Source organism: Panthera uncia, unplaced genomic scaffold (genome assembly GCF_023721935.1).
Source record: "Panthera uncia isolate 11264 unplaced genomic scaffold, Puncia_PCG_1.0 HiC_scaffold_243, whole genome shotgun sequence".
NCBI classification, from domain to species: domain Eukaryota; kingdom Metazoa; phylum Chordata; class Mammalia; order Carnivora; family Felidae; genus Panthera; species Panthera uncia.
In genome coordinates, this window is record NW_026059162.1 from 1 (window position 1) to 14,958 (window position 14,958).

Sequence of the window (14,958 nt, forward strand, 5' to 3'; positions counted from 1 at the left end):
GGGCGCGTGGGGCTCGGGGGGCCTGGGGTTGGAGACGTTGGGGGGGGCGTCCCATGACCGAGACATTTGACTCCAGCCTTGCCGCTCCATTAGCAAGGACCTCAGCAGGCCTCAGTTTCCCCGTCTGTAGAACAAGGAAGCTTGCCCTCAGAGCCTTTCTGGCGGCTCTGAGCCTTTCCATACCTGCCTGCCCGTGACTGTGACCACAGCCCCCGCCTGTGGCGCTCTGCACTGTGCCGGGCTGGGGTCTGGGTGTTTCCTGCTGTTCTGATTCTGCCCTGTCCTGTGGGGCTTCCCTCTCCCCACCCCATCCCCGCCAGTGTGGCCCCCACTCGATGCACAAGGTGCCCTCTTCTTAGGAGATGCCCTGGGACGGGGTGGGGGGGGGGGAGGGCCCCTGTGGGCTCCCGGGTGGTGGGGCCAGAGCCTCTCCTGGGCCTGGGGAGACCGCACACCTCAGAGCTATTTTCCGGAGAAGGAAATGAAGTCGGGCTCACCTCCTCAGTAAGGCTCAGGGTCAGCCCCGCAGCACAGAACCAACTGGGGCCCCTGTGCGGACCTGGGGTCCCGCTCCTTGCTGGGACCGGGGTCCCAGGCAGGTGCAGAGACTTCCCGGTCCACAGCAGGGCTCGCTGCACGAGGAACGGCCCTGCCCGCATGAGCCTGGTGCTCCCGGGGCTCCGGGGCAGGTGGGCCACAGCTGGGGAGCTGATGACCCTTCTCGGTCCCCGGGAGGCCATCCTTGGCGGGAACCTGCAGCCTCTCAGGCGGACGAGGGTTTGTGCAGGGAGAAGCCCCCCACCCTTCGCTCTCTCCTAGTGCTTTGGAGCTGGATGAAAAATCGAGTTTACGAAGAGACGGAGATCCTGAGACGTTCCCCAAGTTCGCACAGAGCTAAGACTCCATCTTGCCATTCGTTACTTCATTTATGCAATCAACAAATATTGATCAACTATTGATCAAATATTGATCAACAGGGGGCTGGCGGCCGTTCTCCCGCAGGGACACAGCCGTGAATGGGCCGGACAAAGTCACCGAGCCGTGGTGTCTACATTCTAATGGGGAGTCGGTCCACAAGCAGTTAAACAAACAGATAAAGAAGGTGATTTCAGATAGCACCAAGCAGCAGGAAGAAAATAAAGCTGGATGATAAGAGAGACCTTGATGGGTGGGGGCAGGAAGGGACGCACAGATTTTATGCATGGGCAAGAGAGGGCTTTCTGAGGACGTGATGTCTGATCTGAGTTCTGGATGATAGGAATCAGCTAACCCTGCCAAGGTCAGGGCTCAGCACCTTGCAGGCAGAGGGGACGGCTAGTGCGAAGGCCCTGGGGTAGGACCGGCATGGCAGGTGTGCGGACGGTAAGAAGGCCCACGTGACCGGCTGTCGGGGAGCAAGTGGGGAACCGTGGGCTCAGAGGCAGGGGGGTGAGCCTGGCCCAGGTCAGCCTGGGCTTTAAGATATTTGAGTTCCATCCAAAAGTACAGCAGGAAGTCATTGGAGGGTTTTTGCTTGGTGGTGGTTGTGTTTTAATTGACTTGATTTTTTTTTTTTTAACGTATGTTTATTTTTGAGAGAGACAGACAGAATGGGAGTGGGTTAGGGGCAGAGAGAGAGGGAGACGCTGAAACAGAAGCAGGCTCCAGGCTCCGAGCCATCAGCACCGAGCCCGACGCGGGGCTTGAACTCATGAACTGTGAGATCATGACCCGAGCCGAAATCAAGAGTCGGATGCTTGGACCTCCCAGGCGCCCGCATATATTTTTAAAAGTAAACTCTACCCCCGACGTGGGGCTCTTACTCACGACCCCCAGATCAAGAATCATTTGCTCCACTGATGGAACCAGCCAGACACCTCTGTGCCTTTGCATTTTGGACTTAGATCTGTGATCCGTTTTGAGTTAATTCGGGAGGGTTTTAATTAATAGAGTACCTCTGATTAAAGTTTGTCTGGGATTCCTGTGGACTGTGGGGGCGGGGAAGGCAGAGGGAGGCGGCAGTCACAGCCTCCAGGACGAGGGATGGATGGTTGGTCCCAGATGGTCACCCCCCAGTGTGGGGGGTCGGGCCAGACGCCCCCGCAGCCGGGAGGAACGAGAAGCCGGTTCATTCCCTGGCCTCCTGCCGTGTGCGGCTCAAGGGGGCCCTTCTGGCCCGGGGTCGGAGACACGGTGAGTTGCCTTCAATACAGCAGGCTGAGTGTGGACCCAGCACGGGGACCAGTGGAGACAGAGGGCCACTCTCCCAGACCTGTTAGCCCTCTGCAAACACAGCCCCTCTCCCGGATGTGGATTCCACTTGGGTTCAAGAGTTTTGCTGGGGATGTAAGACAACGGGGCAATCAAACAGAAGAAAGCCACTGTGGACAGGGACATTGGTCACGGGGGGGTCGGCCCCCACGTTTGTCATGCACGGAGAGGGGCCCTGCCCCCCAGGCTGTGGGTCTGGGCAGAGCCGGGCCTTCTGTGGGGTCTGTTGGGCGGGGAAGTCATCTCAAAGCCAGACCTGCTGTCCCCGAGGGGAGGAGGGGGCATTGGGGTGGGGAGAACGAGGAGACCCTCGACAGCTCTGACTGAGGGCCTGCAGTTGAGGACATTTGGGGACTCGGGGCGGTGAAGGCTGGAGCCCAGGAGCGGCTTCACGTCGGCATCACCCTGTCCCCTCCCTTTCAGGGCCGGCACCGCTGTGGGTGCCCCAGAGATGGCCCGAGGCCCGGCCCCAGGTGCCCTGGGCTGTCCCAACCCTGTCCCCCTCAGCCTCCCAGACCCTGGGCCTGGGGCCCACGTGGCCCCTTGGGGTCCTTCCAGGATGGCCGGGGTCCACAGGGCCGCCTTTGCCCGGGGCTCCCTCTGCAGGAATGGAGACCCACGTTTCAGTTCGTCCAGCCCCTTCCCGGCAGGAGTGAGTCCTGGGCTCTCCTCGTTGTGCCATCCACGAGCTGCGTGTCATCCGGCGAGTTTTCTACCCTCTTCAATATGTCTCCACCTGTAAACTAGGAATTATGTCCTTTTTTTTTGGCAAGGAACGTCTTGGGGTTAATCGAGATGTCAACAGAGTGCCCATCATATACATATAGTAGGTGCTTAATAAACAGGAGGAGTCTTTCACAGTGCTAATGTTCACAATGTTTTACTTTAAGAAAGTTAAGTTTGGGGCGCCTGGGTGGCTCAGCCAGATGAGATGAGAGAGGCAGAGCCCCACAACTACGGGGTGGGGTGGCCCCCCGAGTCTGGAGGCTTCCTTGGGCCAGAAGCTGTCTCGGAGGGGGCACCGCAATCTGGGGGGCACGTCTGGGGACAGGGGTGGGGTGGCCCGGGTTGTGCCCAAGAGCAGTGGCTGGAGGAAGAAGGCCTCCCGCAGCTGCGGAGCCCCCTTTGGCCCTTTTCTCTCCCTGGGGACAGTTTGGGACAGTGTCACTTAGTTGTCTGAGGCTGGAAGTACCTGAGGGGATGGGGGGGAGGAGGGACCGGACTGGAGGTGGGGGCCATCAGGTCAATGTGGGGGCCCCCATGTCCCCATATTCAGAGCCCACCAGAGTCCCAGGGAGGCTGGCTTTCCTGTCCCTGAGCTGTCCCACCCACACCGTCCTCCTGCCCGTGTGACCCAGGCAGGCTTGGGGCTCCCACGCCACCAATGCGGCCAGCGGCTGACCTCTGGCGGGTGACACGGGGCCTGCAGGGCTCCTGGCGCCCTGGACTGGGACTGCTGGTGTGTGGGGAGGACCCCCCCCCCCTCCAGTGCTTGTCCTCTGTGCCCCCCGGAGGGCCGCATGGGGACCCGCACCAGCCTCCGCGCAGCGGTGCACGGTTGGTGCATGCGTGGTTGCACGGGGACCTCCCTCCCCACCCCTGCATCTTCCTCTGGCGCTGGGGCAGGGGGAGCCGCTGGAGGGGGCAGGGCGGCTGGGCCCCAGAGGGCTTGGAGCTGGTTCCTCGCCAGCTCCCACGGGGCCCCCTTCCCCGCAACTTCCACGCCGTATCTGACGAGCCTGTCTTTTGCTCTCTGTGTCGCGGGCCTCACTCCGCCCAGAACAAAAGCACGGAAGCTCTGGTAGGACCTGGGATCGGTGACACAGGTAGGACAGGTAGGTCACCAGCGAAGGAGCCCCGGGACAGGCAGCGATCCTGGCGGGTGGATGGGCCCCCTCCCCGTCGGTGAACCACGGCCCGGCCCCGGGGTCGAGAAAACACCCAGGTGGTCGTCTGGAGGACGAGCATCGGTTCCGGCCCATCTCCAGGCTGTGCTCCCGATGGCGGCTGTCGCCTGCCGCCTGCTGGTCTGTGTCCACAGCGCTCTGGCCCGCCCTCCTCCACCATCCACCCCTCCTCAGTCCAGACGCTGCCCTCCCTCTCCCTTCTAATGACCCAGAGGCCCAGGGCTCAGAAACTCCAAACAGAATGATCACTGTTAGGCGGTAGGCCAGCGCAGACGGCTCCCTTCCTTCCTTCCTTCCTTCCTTCCTTTCCTTCCTTTCCTTCCTTCCTTCCTTCCTTTCCTTCCTTCCTTCCTTCCTTCCTTCCTTCCTTCCTCCTTTTTCTCTTTCTTTCTCTCTTGGGGAGAGTTGTCAGCAATAATACTCTCTTTTTTGACTACCCAGTAAAAAATGTTCAAAAACAAAAATGCCCACAGAAGCCAGTCTCTTTCCCCAAATCTTGCCCTGAAGAAGGATCTTCTGGAAGCCATGCATCTCCATAACCCTCTCTTCCTCCCTCCCTTTCTCTTCAATTAATTAAGCAAATATTTATTGATGACTTGGCTCCTTCTCTGTGTCCTGGGGACACCTGTGGGGACAAAGAGGCAGCTGACAGGAAAGGAAGCCCAAGTGCAGCGTAGGGGCCCAGGGGACGGGAGGCACTCCCTGCAAAGCTGTGTTTAGGAGCCAAAGGGTGCCCCACTGCCCATTTTGGGGGATGCACAGTGGGCACTCTCACCCCGGCACAGCCTGGTGCCTCCCTTCCCTTTGGGGACCTCACAGTTCTCCTTCGCCCTCCCCACACCCTGGGTGGAAAACAATGTGGACATTTCACAGAGGCTCAGAGCAGTTGAGGCCCTTGCCCAAGGTCGTAGACTGTTAATGAGAGCACTGAGGGGTGCCCGGCCTGGCCCCTGACCTTGGACAAGTTCATCACCTGCCTGTGTGTGCTCTCTTTATCTGTCAGATGGGGGCATTAACAATGTGTATCCTGTGAGCTCATGGGGAGGGGCTTAGGAGCCCGGATCCACATCAGCTCTCCTTGTCGGAATGCAAAGGCGTCCTTCCAGAAAGGCTCTACTGGCCTCACCCAGCTGACTAGCAGATAGCTGTCAGGAGGGAGGTTCAGTGACTCAAGAGGCCACACAGCTCGTGGGTGGCACAGCGAGGAGAGCCCAGGACTCACTCCTGCCGGGAAGGGGCTGGACGAACTGAAACGTGGGTCCCCATTCCTGTGGAGGGAGCCCTGGGCAAGGTGGCCCCATGGACCCCGGCCGTCCTGGGAGGGCCCCACGGGGCCACGCGGGCCCCAGACCTGGGGTCTGGGAGGCTGAGGGCGGCAGGGTTGGGACAGCCCAGGGCACCTGGGGCCGGGTCTCGGGCCATCTCTGGGACACCCACAGCAGAGTCGGCCCTGAACAGGAGGGGACAGGGTGATGCCGACGTGAAGCCACTCCTGGGCTCCAGCCTTCACTGCCCTGAGTCCCCTCTGCTTCTGAGCCCAGGTCCGGTCGGGCTCGTCCCCCAGCATGGAGGCCGAGGGTGACCTCCGAGCCCACGTTTTCCCGTGGCCCTCACGTGGCAGCCTGGACTCTGGCTGGGGTCAAATCCTGGCCCGAAGGGGCAGAGGGAGGTGGTGGCTCCCACCGCCTGCCCAGCCCGGCCCCCACCACCCATCTCTCCGGGACGAGCTGGGTGCCAGGTTCGCTGCCCACATCTCAGGCCGGTCCGGTGTCCCCCATGGTGCCCTTGGCTGGGTCCAAACAGGCCCTCAGGCAGTGGCACTGATCCCTCATTCCCTCACCCCCCTCTCCTCCCTCAGGACACAGGATCTGGCCCCAGGGCCGTTGAGCATCTCTGGCCCAAGGGACCCTGTGCAGGTGGAAGCCAGACTCCCGCCTCCGCATCACCACGGATGGGGCTGCCGCGGCCCATTGTAACAAATGTCCCAATCCACACTGGCTTTCTGGCTGCCAGATTTAGCAAATCAAAGTATAGGACTCCCACTGAAATCCGGACTTCAGATAAACGGCAACTAATTAGTGAGTCTGAGTATGTCCCCCCTCGGTTTCTGGCTCAGAAGTCGGAAGGGGCCATGGATTGGTTTCCCCCCTCTAATGTCTGAATCCGTGAACAGCCAAGAAGAGGGGGAGGGAGGGTCCTTATTGGACACCCACCCATCGGTGCTAAATGATCATAGGTTCTCTGGCCTGGGAAGGGTCCCTGGAGCAGGAATTTCCAACCGGGGACAGCCCAGGATCTCAGCAGCCCCCACCGCCCTGCGAGCACCAGGCCGGAGGCTCATCCCTGCACCAGAACTGGTCCTTGATCCAAGAGCCCTGGTGGCGGGCAGGCACTCTACCTGCGGCCAGCAACTGGACGCCAGGGCCACACTCCGGTCGGTTCTGTGACTGGGGAGACTGGGAACGTGGCACAGAGGAGACGCCTGCTTCTTCTCCAGGAGACACATCTGTGAGGTTAACAGGGCAGGCGGCGTGAAGCAAGGCAGGGCCTCCCGGCCACCGTGCAGGTAGCAACAGCCAGCTGTCCACAGTCCAGACGGGCCTCTGTGCCCTTTCCAGACGGCCCCCTCCTCGAGGCCCAAGGACCGTCTGGCTGCTGAGCTCCCAGGAGGTCCGAGGGGTGTGACCTCCCCCCTCCGCCCGGGCCCAGCTCAGGGCTGCCTATAAAGCTGGCCCGGGCCCGGCCCTCCACACACCGGGCTGGGACCCTCGCCGAGCCTCCTCGGGGGACGCGTGCGCTCTGACACCCGCCCCCCATCCCCGGGCGGCACCATGAGGCCCCTGTGGCTGTGCTGGGCGTTCTGGGCGCTGCCCCTGACGGGCCCCGGGGCCGCCCTGACCGGCGAGCAGGTGCGGGCCAGCCTGCTGCGGCAGCTGGGCCTCCGCGAGGCGCCCGTCCTGGACCAGCGCGACGTGGAGGGGCTGGTCACCCCGGCCCACGTGAGGGCCCAGTACGTGGCCCTGTTGCAGCGCAGTCACGGCGCCCACTCCCGCGGGAAGAGGTTCAGCCAGAGGGTCCGAGGTGAGGTCCCCCGTCTGCCGCAGCCCGGTGCTCGTTGGGAGCGGGGAGGCCGAGGCCGGCGGGCCTGTCCCGGGGCGGCCGTCGTGGGGGCGGGGAGCTCCACGGGACTGTGACCGTGGCTGCGTCCGGGGCCCTGGTCTCTGTCTGCACCAGGGGCCCCACTGGCAGAGGTGAGGCAGGAACGACACCCTCGTGGGTGCAGAAGCCCGTGGGAAGAGGGGAGACAGAGAAAGGGGATTTGGGGCTAGTGACAGGGAGGATGGCCTTGGCCGGTCAGGCGCCTGGAGGCCTGGGGACGAGGAGGCTGGTCCTGAACGCTCTGCAGAGCTGACCGCTGGCGGCCACGTGGCCCGTGGTCAGGTGGTCCCACCGTCAGCCCGGAGCCTCAGGCGTTGGGGACACGGGGCCTGGTGCCTCTGGGGAACTGGAGCTGGCGACAGGCCCCAGGCGCCTCTTCCTCCGGTTGGGGACATTTCACTGGGCAGGAGCCCCTCAGGCAGGGAGAGGAGAGGAAGTCGGGGCTCTTGCCCTCCCTCCTGGAAAGGCCACTCTCAGCTGGTGACCACAGATTTCCACGGTGGCTCTCTGCCTCCCTCTCTCCGCTGGGCCTCCCACTTTAGCTGAGCGCCTTCCCCTGAAGAAGGCTGCGTGTCGGGGCGCCTGGGGGGCTCAGTCGGTGAAGCGTCTGACTCTCGGTTTTGGCTCAGGTCGTGATCTCGGGGTTCGTGGGATCGAGTCCCACGTCAGGCTCTGCGCTGTCAGCACGGAGCCTGCTTGGGATTCCCTCTCTCCCTCGCTCTCTGGCCCTCTCCCTCTTGGACTCGCTCTCTCTGTCTCTCTATGAAAATAAATAAATAAACTTTAAAAAAAAAAAAAAAGGCGGCTGTGCAGGTGAGGCCCCGCCCCCACCTCTCCCTGCCTTCCTGGGGGATTCTGCTCACTGGCTCTGGGCCCCGCGCCCTCCCAGCGGGCCTGACCTGCCTGCTGACCCTGCTCCCGTCCCCAGAGGTGGCGGGCAGGTTGCTGGCGGCCGAGGCCTCCACGCACGTGCTGGTGTTCGGCATGGAGGGGCGCCTGCCGCCCAACAGCGAGCTGGTGCAGGCCGTGCTGCGCCTCTTCCAGGAGCCGGTCCCCAAAGCCGCGCTCGGCAGGCTCGAGCGGCTGTCCCCGCACGGCGCCCGCGCCCGCGTCACCGTCGAGTGGCTGCGCATCCACGAGGACAGCTCGAACCGCACCTACCTGGTGGACTCCAGGTGGGGAGGCCGTGGCCGGGCTGCCAGTGGGGAGGGGAGGGGAGCCCAGGTGGGCCCAGGTCAGCAGGGTGGGTAGGGGTTGGTGGGGGATTGGGGGGTAGGGCTGTTGGAGGGGGGAGGGGGCGGGGGGGCCCCAAGGGGGGGAAGAGGGAGGGGGAGGGGGCTGGAGGGGGAGAAGGGGAGGGTGGCATGTGGGCCTAGTGTGGGGGAGGGGAGAGAGAAGGGAGGGAGGGGAGGGGGAGGGGGCAGGCTCCTCCTAGGGGTGTCCCCAGCCCCAGCTCAGGCCCCTGTCTCCACGGGTGTCGCAGGCTGGTGTCCCTCCAGGGGAGTGGCTGGAAGGCCTTCGACGTGACCGAGGCCGTGAACTTCTGGCGCCAGCTGGGCCGGTCTGGGCAGCCGCTGCTGCTGCAGGTGTCCGTGCAGAGGGCGCACCTGGGCCCGCGGGCCTCGGGCGCCCACACGCTGCTCCGCTTCGCGTCCCAGGGCCAGGAGGGCACCGGGCAGGGCGAGCCCCAGCTGGAGCTGCACACCCTGGACCTCGGGGCCTACGGGTAGGCGCCTGTGCCCTCGGGGGCCCCCCCGAACGGGCGGGTTGGCGTGGGGTCTCCCAGGGGCGCCGTGGGAATCAACGGACGCGTGGTTTCGCCCCCCGTCCCGGGACTAAGGTCACGTACTGCGCAGGGTCTGGTTATTGGTGGTTCCCCGTCCCCGACGCAAACCCCGGCCTGTGCAACGTGACGAGAGCTGGCGGTAAATCTCCCTCCCGGGTGCCCTCCCCCCCCCCCGTGACCTCAGCTGACCTGCGCCCCTCCTGTCCCCGCAGAGCTCAGGGCCACTGCGACCCCGAGGCGACAGAGGGCGCCCGCTGCTGCCGCCAGGAGACCTACGTTGACCTGCGGGGCATGCGGTGGGCCGAGAACTGGGTCCTGGAGCCCCCGGGTTTCCTGGCCTACGAGTGTGTGGGCGCGTGCCAGCAGCCCCCGGAGCCCCCGACCTTCAGGCGGCCGTTCCCGGGGCCGCGACAGTGCGTGGCCTCGGAGACGACCTCGCTGCCCCTGATCGTGGGCGTCAAGGAGGGCGGCAGGCCCAGGCCCCAGGTGGTCAGCCTGCCCAACATGAGGGTGGAGAAGTGCAGCTGCGCGTGGGACGGGGCGCCCGTGCCCAGGAGGCTGGGGCCTTAGGGCTGGCCGTGGCCTCCGATGGACTTGCCTCTGTGTGCATCCAGGCATCGGGACAGCTGGGGACTAAGGACTGCTGATGGCTAACGCCGGGCCATCTACTGAGCTCAGAATTCGCTTCCTGTGTCCATTCAGCTCACCTCCTAATTTTTCTGCCCAGGGTCACGACTCCCGTGCTTTGCTCTGGTCATTCACTGCACATCCCAAGCACTTACCTCTGTCAGTTCCCAAACTGTCACTGTCTCCTCGTCCCCTCACTGGGTCTGGGCTAAGCTCTGTGGAAAGGGCCTACGTGGTCCGGTCAAGTACGGGTCATGCATTTCCAACCCGGATTGTAAGGGCATTATCTAATAAACAAATGAAACACGTTTTATTCTGTATTTCTCTATTTTCCCCGGAACCCCAAGGGAACAGAAAGTTCTATAGAGATTAGGTCAACCTGCTTAGAAAATCAAGGAAGGAGCCGAGCAACACAGGAAGCTAGGATTGAAACACATTGAGCCCTGTGTGTCTGTCCTCTTACGATTGAAACAGATATCTTTTTGTCGTGGTGGACGCCTTACGGTTCTGGGCACAGCAAGCCGGCTTTGTTTCAATTCTACTTCCTACAAAATAAAAAAGTCTGTGATGAAAATCATCAGTCGCACAAGCCTGTAGGTCACTCCTTTAGATTTAGGGGCACATGAGGGGAGCAACTGTGGAAAACGCTGGCTATGACAATTTATTTTTATTATTTTTTAATGTTTATTTTTCAGAAAGACAGAGACAGAGCGTGAGCAGGGGATGGGCAGAGAGAGAGGGAGACCCAGAATCCGAAGCAGGCTCCGGGCTCTGAGCTGTCCGCACAGAGCCCCAAGCAGGGCTGGGACTCAAGGACTGTGAGATCATGACCTGAGCCAAAGTCGGATGCTTCACCGACTGAGCCACCTGGGGGCCCCAGACAATTTAGAATGCCCAGATTATAGGGGCTGTTAAGTTGTGACTTTGTCGCAGGATCCCAGCCAGGACACCTTAATTCCTAGCCGGTCTGCACAGCATTAATTAGCTCTGAATTCCACACTCTGAAAACCCCTATTTCCTTCCCCATCAAACAGAACGATTCCTGACTCCCATATACTTACTGGAGATTTAAGGAAACCGTGTTTTCCCAAGCACCCCTCATACTGTCTGATCCATAACAGGGGCTGTGGTTAGTTACCTCAACACACCGTCTCACCCATTTGGCCTTCTCTTGATTTTGAAATAAACTTAACCTACTGAAAATAAAATTTAGAAATCCCTTCGCTGTGAAGTCAAAGACCCTGACGTTTCTTCTTTTCTTTTTTTGGTCAGTGGGTGCCTTCACCATTCTAATTACAGAGATTAGTTAGAACCAGGCACTTGCTGGGGCGCCTGGGGGGCTCAGTGGGTTATGCATCTGGCTCTTGATCTCAGCTCAGGTCATGACCTCACAGTTCTTGAGTTTGAGCCTGGCCTGGGGCTCTGCGCTGACAGTGCAGGGCCTGCTTGGGATTCTCTCTTGGTCTTTCTCTGCCCCTCCCTGTCTTGTGCACGTGTGCCCTCTCTCTCTCTCTCTCAAAATAGATAAACAGAACCAGGCATTTCCCTGGACGCTTCAGCACAGACCAGGCAGGTGCTGGTGGCATTAATTGAGGCAGGGAGGCAGTGGGGACATGCAGGAGAGGGGTGTGAGAGGAGGTCTGATAAGTCTGGGGAGGGGGGGGGCAGACATCCAGCCAACACCCCCCACCCCCATCACCTTGGGGGGGATCAAGTGTGAGGCTCTGGGCAGCGGAGGTAAGAGCAGGAAAGGATAGATGTCCACACACTTGCAGGGTGGAGCGTAGGGGCTGAGCGGACCGGGCTAAGTGGATCAGGGTTGAATGGACCAGGGCTGAGCGCAGAGGCTGAGCAGGCCAGGCCGAGCAGGCCAGGGCCAAGCACATGGGCCGAGTGCAAGGGCTAAGTTGACCGGCCGAGCAAACCGGGGCTGAGCGGGCCAGGGCTGAACGCAGGAGTGAGGGGACCCGGCGGAGGGGACCAGGGCCCAGCGGACAGGGGCCAAGCGCAGGGGTGAGTGGACGGGGCCGAGCAGACCAGGGCCAAGCACATGGGCCGAGCGCAGGGGCTAAGTCGACCGGACCGAGCCAACCAGGGCTGAGCGGGCCAGGGCTGAGCGCAGGAGTGAGTGGACCGGGCGGAGGGGACCAGGGCCCAGCGGACCAGGGCCAAGCGCAGGGGTGAGTGGACTGGGCCGAGCGGGCCAGGGCCAAGAGCAGGGGCAGAGCCCAGGGACTAAGTCGACCGGGGCCGAGCGGACCGGGCCGAGCTCAGGGGCCCTCTGCAAACTCCAGGAAATAACTAGTGGGGGCGGGAGCGGGGTGGGGAGAAGGAGGAGGCCAGATGGGACGGAAAAAACCCCTCAGGGAAGCAACAGGAGACACCCGGACCCCAGCCCAGCGCAGGGAGCCACAGGCCAGGGCTCAGGTCAGGGTCACGGTGATGAGTAGGGAGATAAGAGAGCGCCTTTATCGCTGCAACCATAGGAGGCCGGGGCTGCAAGGGCACACGCCATCCAGGTCTCCCTCCCCAGCGGGACCCCCTAGAAGGGCCCCAGGAACAGCCGCCCCCGCGCCCCGGGACCCCTGGACCTGCGCCCCCTCCCCCCGCGGGGCGGCCCCGGGGGCGCAGGGGCGGGGTCAGGTTCCGGGCGTAAGTCCCGGGGCGGCGCGCGGTCGGGCGGGGGCGGGGGCGGGGGCGGGGGCGGGATCCGAAAACTGGGCCCGCGGTGCGCATGTGCGGGAGGCGCCCGGAGTTTCACTTTGAAACTTTTCGGGGGCGGGACCCGCCGGTCAGGTGCAGCCGCCGCGCGGGCGCCGCAGGTACGGTGGGCAGGGGCGCCGGGTCGGGGTCGCCCGCAGCCCTCCCGGGGCCGAGTCCAGGGTCCCGGCCCGCGCGGACCCCTTCTCCGGGCAGGGCGGGGACGTGCTTCTCTAGCTTCCCCGCAGCCGTCTTGGACCGCCCCCCCCCCCCCCCCCCCCCCCTTTCCGGGGGGGCGGCCCCGCCCGGCGGGGGGGGGGGGGGCCGCGGGGGGGGGGGGGGGCTCTTCCTTCTCGGACTCCCCCCCCGGGGGGTGCAGGTGGGAGCCACTGGGCCCTTTCCTCGGTGACCCCTGCCCGCGGCCCTGCTGGAGTCCAGGGAGGCCGGGGTGTGGGGGGAGGGGGCCTTGCAGGGAGGGGAGGAGGAGGAGATCTCCACCTGGAAACCCAAACCGTCGGGTTCGGGGACCTGATAAGACGACGGGCTACCTGAGACTCCGGGGCGGCCTGCACGTCCCAGCCCCGGGTGGGGCGGCCGCTGGCGCAGGACTTGCCCGGGGTGATTGACCAGACGACCTCGAGCTTCCTTCCAGGCCCAGGAGTGCCTGCGCGCCACCCCCGCAGTGTCCAGGCTTCGCGGTTAAGCCAGGGGGCTGTGCCCACCAGTGCAGTCCCGGGCACAAGGGGGCAGGGGAGGGAGACCCGCCTTTCTGAGGCCCTGGCTCCTGCTCAGACAGGGCTGAGGCCGTGGGGGATGGGGACAGACTCCAGATCATCCCGAACCTGACCGGAGAAACAACCCGTATTGTTTCTCCTTTCCCCTCCGGCCCGCATCACTGTCTTCCTCCCTCCTCCCCTCCCGGCGGGACACCTGTCACAGCCCTGAGTCGCTTCTGCCTCCACGTGGACGTGAGCAGAAGCAGAAACCTCTCTTCACACCACTTCTTTGTTCAGTGTTGGGGCAAAGGTCTCCCTGGCTGTTCCCTGGGCTCTAACAGGGGAAAAACCTGGACCGGCTGCTGACCTTGTGTTTCCCATTGGCTGGAGAAGTGACTTAAAATAAAAGCCAGGAGGCTTTTGGGTGCTCATGGACCAGGCGCTGGGCTGAGTGCTTCATGCACACGGTCTCAGGCGTGTGCCTCCCAACAGCCCGGGTTGAGAGAAATACCACCGCCCGCTTCACAGGGGAGGAAGTCAAGGCACTGAGCGTGTAAGCCGCTGTCTGAGCCCAAACTCCAGGGCTGCTCGGGTATCTGCTGGGCGCGCTGCCTCCCACTGTAGCCAAAGGCTGGGCCGTATTCTTGACGCTCCAGGGCTGACATCTCTGGAGGTGGACAGCTGTCCAGGTTCCTGGGTCCCCCCCCGCCCCCGTTGTGTTTCCTTCACAACCTTCTTCTGCGTCTGGGAGTTCCGAGTCCGCTCCTCCCGTGGTGGAGGGACCCGGGCTGCTTGTGGTCTTGTTATTGTAACAAAACCGGAAGATCTGCGATGATAAAAATACCCTGAATTTGTGTGGGGCCTTTTTGTAAGAACTGATGATGCTCACGCACCTGGTGCTACGTTCTGGCGTTTCTGGAAGGAAGGGGGAGGTGGTCAGGTGTGCTGCGTGGGCCGGTCCTTGCTGGACACACGTGGGCTGTGGGTTAGCACTGTGGCAAGTGGGAGACCGGCTGCTGGACCCAGCCCTCTCTCCCAACGGCCACGGCCAGGCTCTGGGGTGCACCTGGGCTGAACTTCGAGCTGGGGACCCGAGTCACCTGCTGCTCCAGGGGCTACAGGGCCTCCAGGGTGACTGTGGCTTTCCTGCCCTCACGTTGGTAGTGGAGAACCCTCTGGAAGGCATAGATACGTGCTAGGCACTCACATAGGTCTGTCTACGCACACAGGGAGGACTGCACATCCATGAAGGAGGGCCTCCTCCCCAGCCCGCGAGGCTGCCCTGTGCTGGCTGTGTCCCCAGCGTCCTGTTGGGGAAAGTGCAGGGGAGCTGGCCCTGGAGGGAGCGCGACCTTTCAGCAGAGTTTGGACACCATGTGTGTGTCCAGCGCAGGGACAGTCCACGATCGAGCTGAAAGGTCTGAGAGAGACCACCCCCCCCCCAAAGCGGTGCCCCCCCCCGGAGGGGGGTGGCTGGGGGGGGCCCGGGGGCCCCCCCCCCCCCACCAGGCTGGCAGTCCTTGCTGGCCGACCTGGCCAGTTCTTATCGGACTGTGTAAAACCAGCCAGGGAGCCAGTTTGGCAGGAGGGAAGGGACCCAGAGGTGTGCCCGGGGTGGAAGGGGGTACAAGGAAGACGAGGAGCCTCGGGGGGCTTCCTCCCACGGGACCTCTGCTCTGCTCAGCCTCAAGCAGCATCGGCCAGGGCCGCCCGCCCCCAGCAGCCACTCCTCAGGGACAGTGCTCCCTCTGTGAGCATTTTATGGGCGTGATTTTTCCTTTCCACTTTACCTTTCAAGCCTTCCCTGTTCTGC

General features: G+C 63.1%; 2 protein-coding genes across 3 annotated transcripts in view; both read left to right on the forward strand.

The window, feature by feature from the left end:
* The first annotated feature begins 6,988 nt into the window (after positions 1-6,988).
* LOC125917791 (left-right determination factor 1-like) lies at positions 6,989-9,689 on the forward strand. Of its 2 annotated transcripts, XM_049623895.1 has the most exons (6): positions 6,989-7,238; positions 8,245-8,285; positions 8,327-8,335; positions 8,397-8,491; positions 8,800-9,042; positions 9,315-9,689. In XM_049623895.1, exons 1-6 carry the CDS (start codon positions 6,989-6,991, stop codon positions 9,670-9,672), a joined length of 996 nt encoding a protein of 331 aa, XP_049479852.1. In that variant the 3' UTR covers positions 9,673-9,689. The 2 variants fall into 2 exon arrangements, with proteins under 2 accessions (XP_049479852.1, XP_049479851.1); XM_049623894.1 differs by having other exon boundaries at positions 8,245-8,491.
* Positions 9,690-12,463: 2,774 nt separating this feature from the next.
* Positions 12,464-14,958, forward strand: part of LOC125917792 (CSC1-like protein 1) — a 28,170-nt gene continuing 25,675 nt past the window's right edge. The window contains exon 1 of the mRNA XM_049623896.1: positions 12,464-12,551. Within this exon, the coding sequence (XP_049479853.1) occupies positions 12,464-12,551 (88 nt within the window). The remainder of the gene's footprint in view (positions 12,552-14,958) is intronic.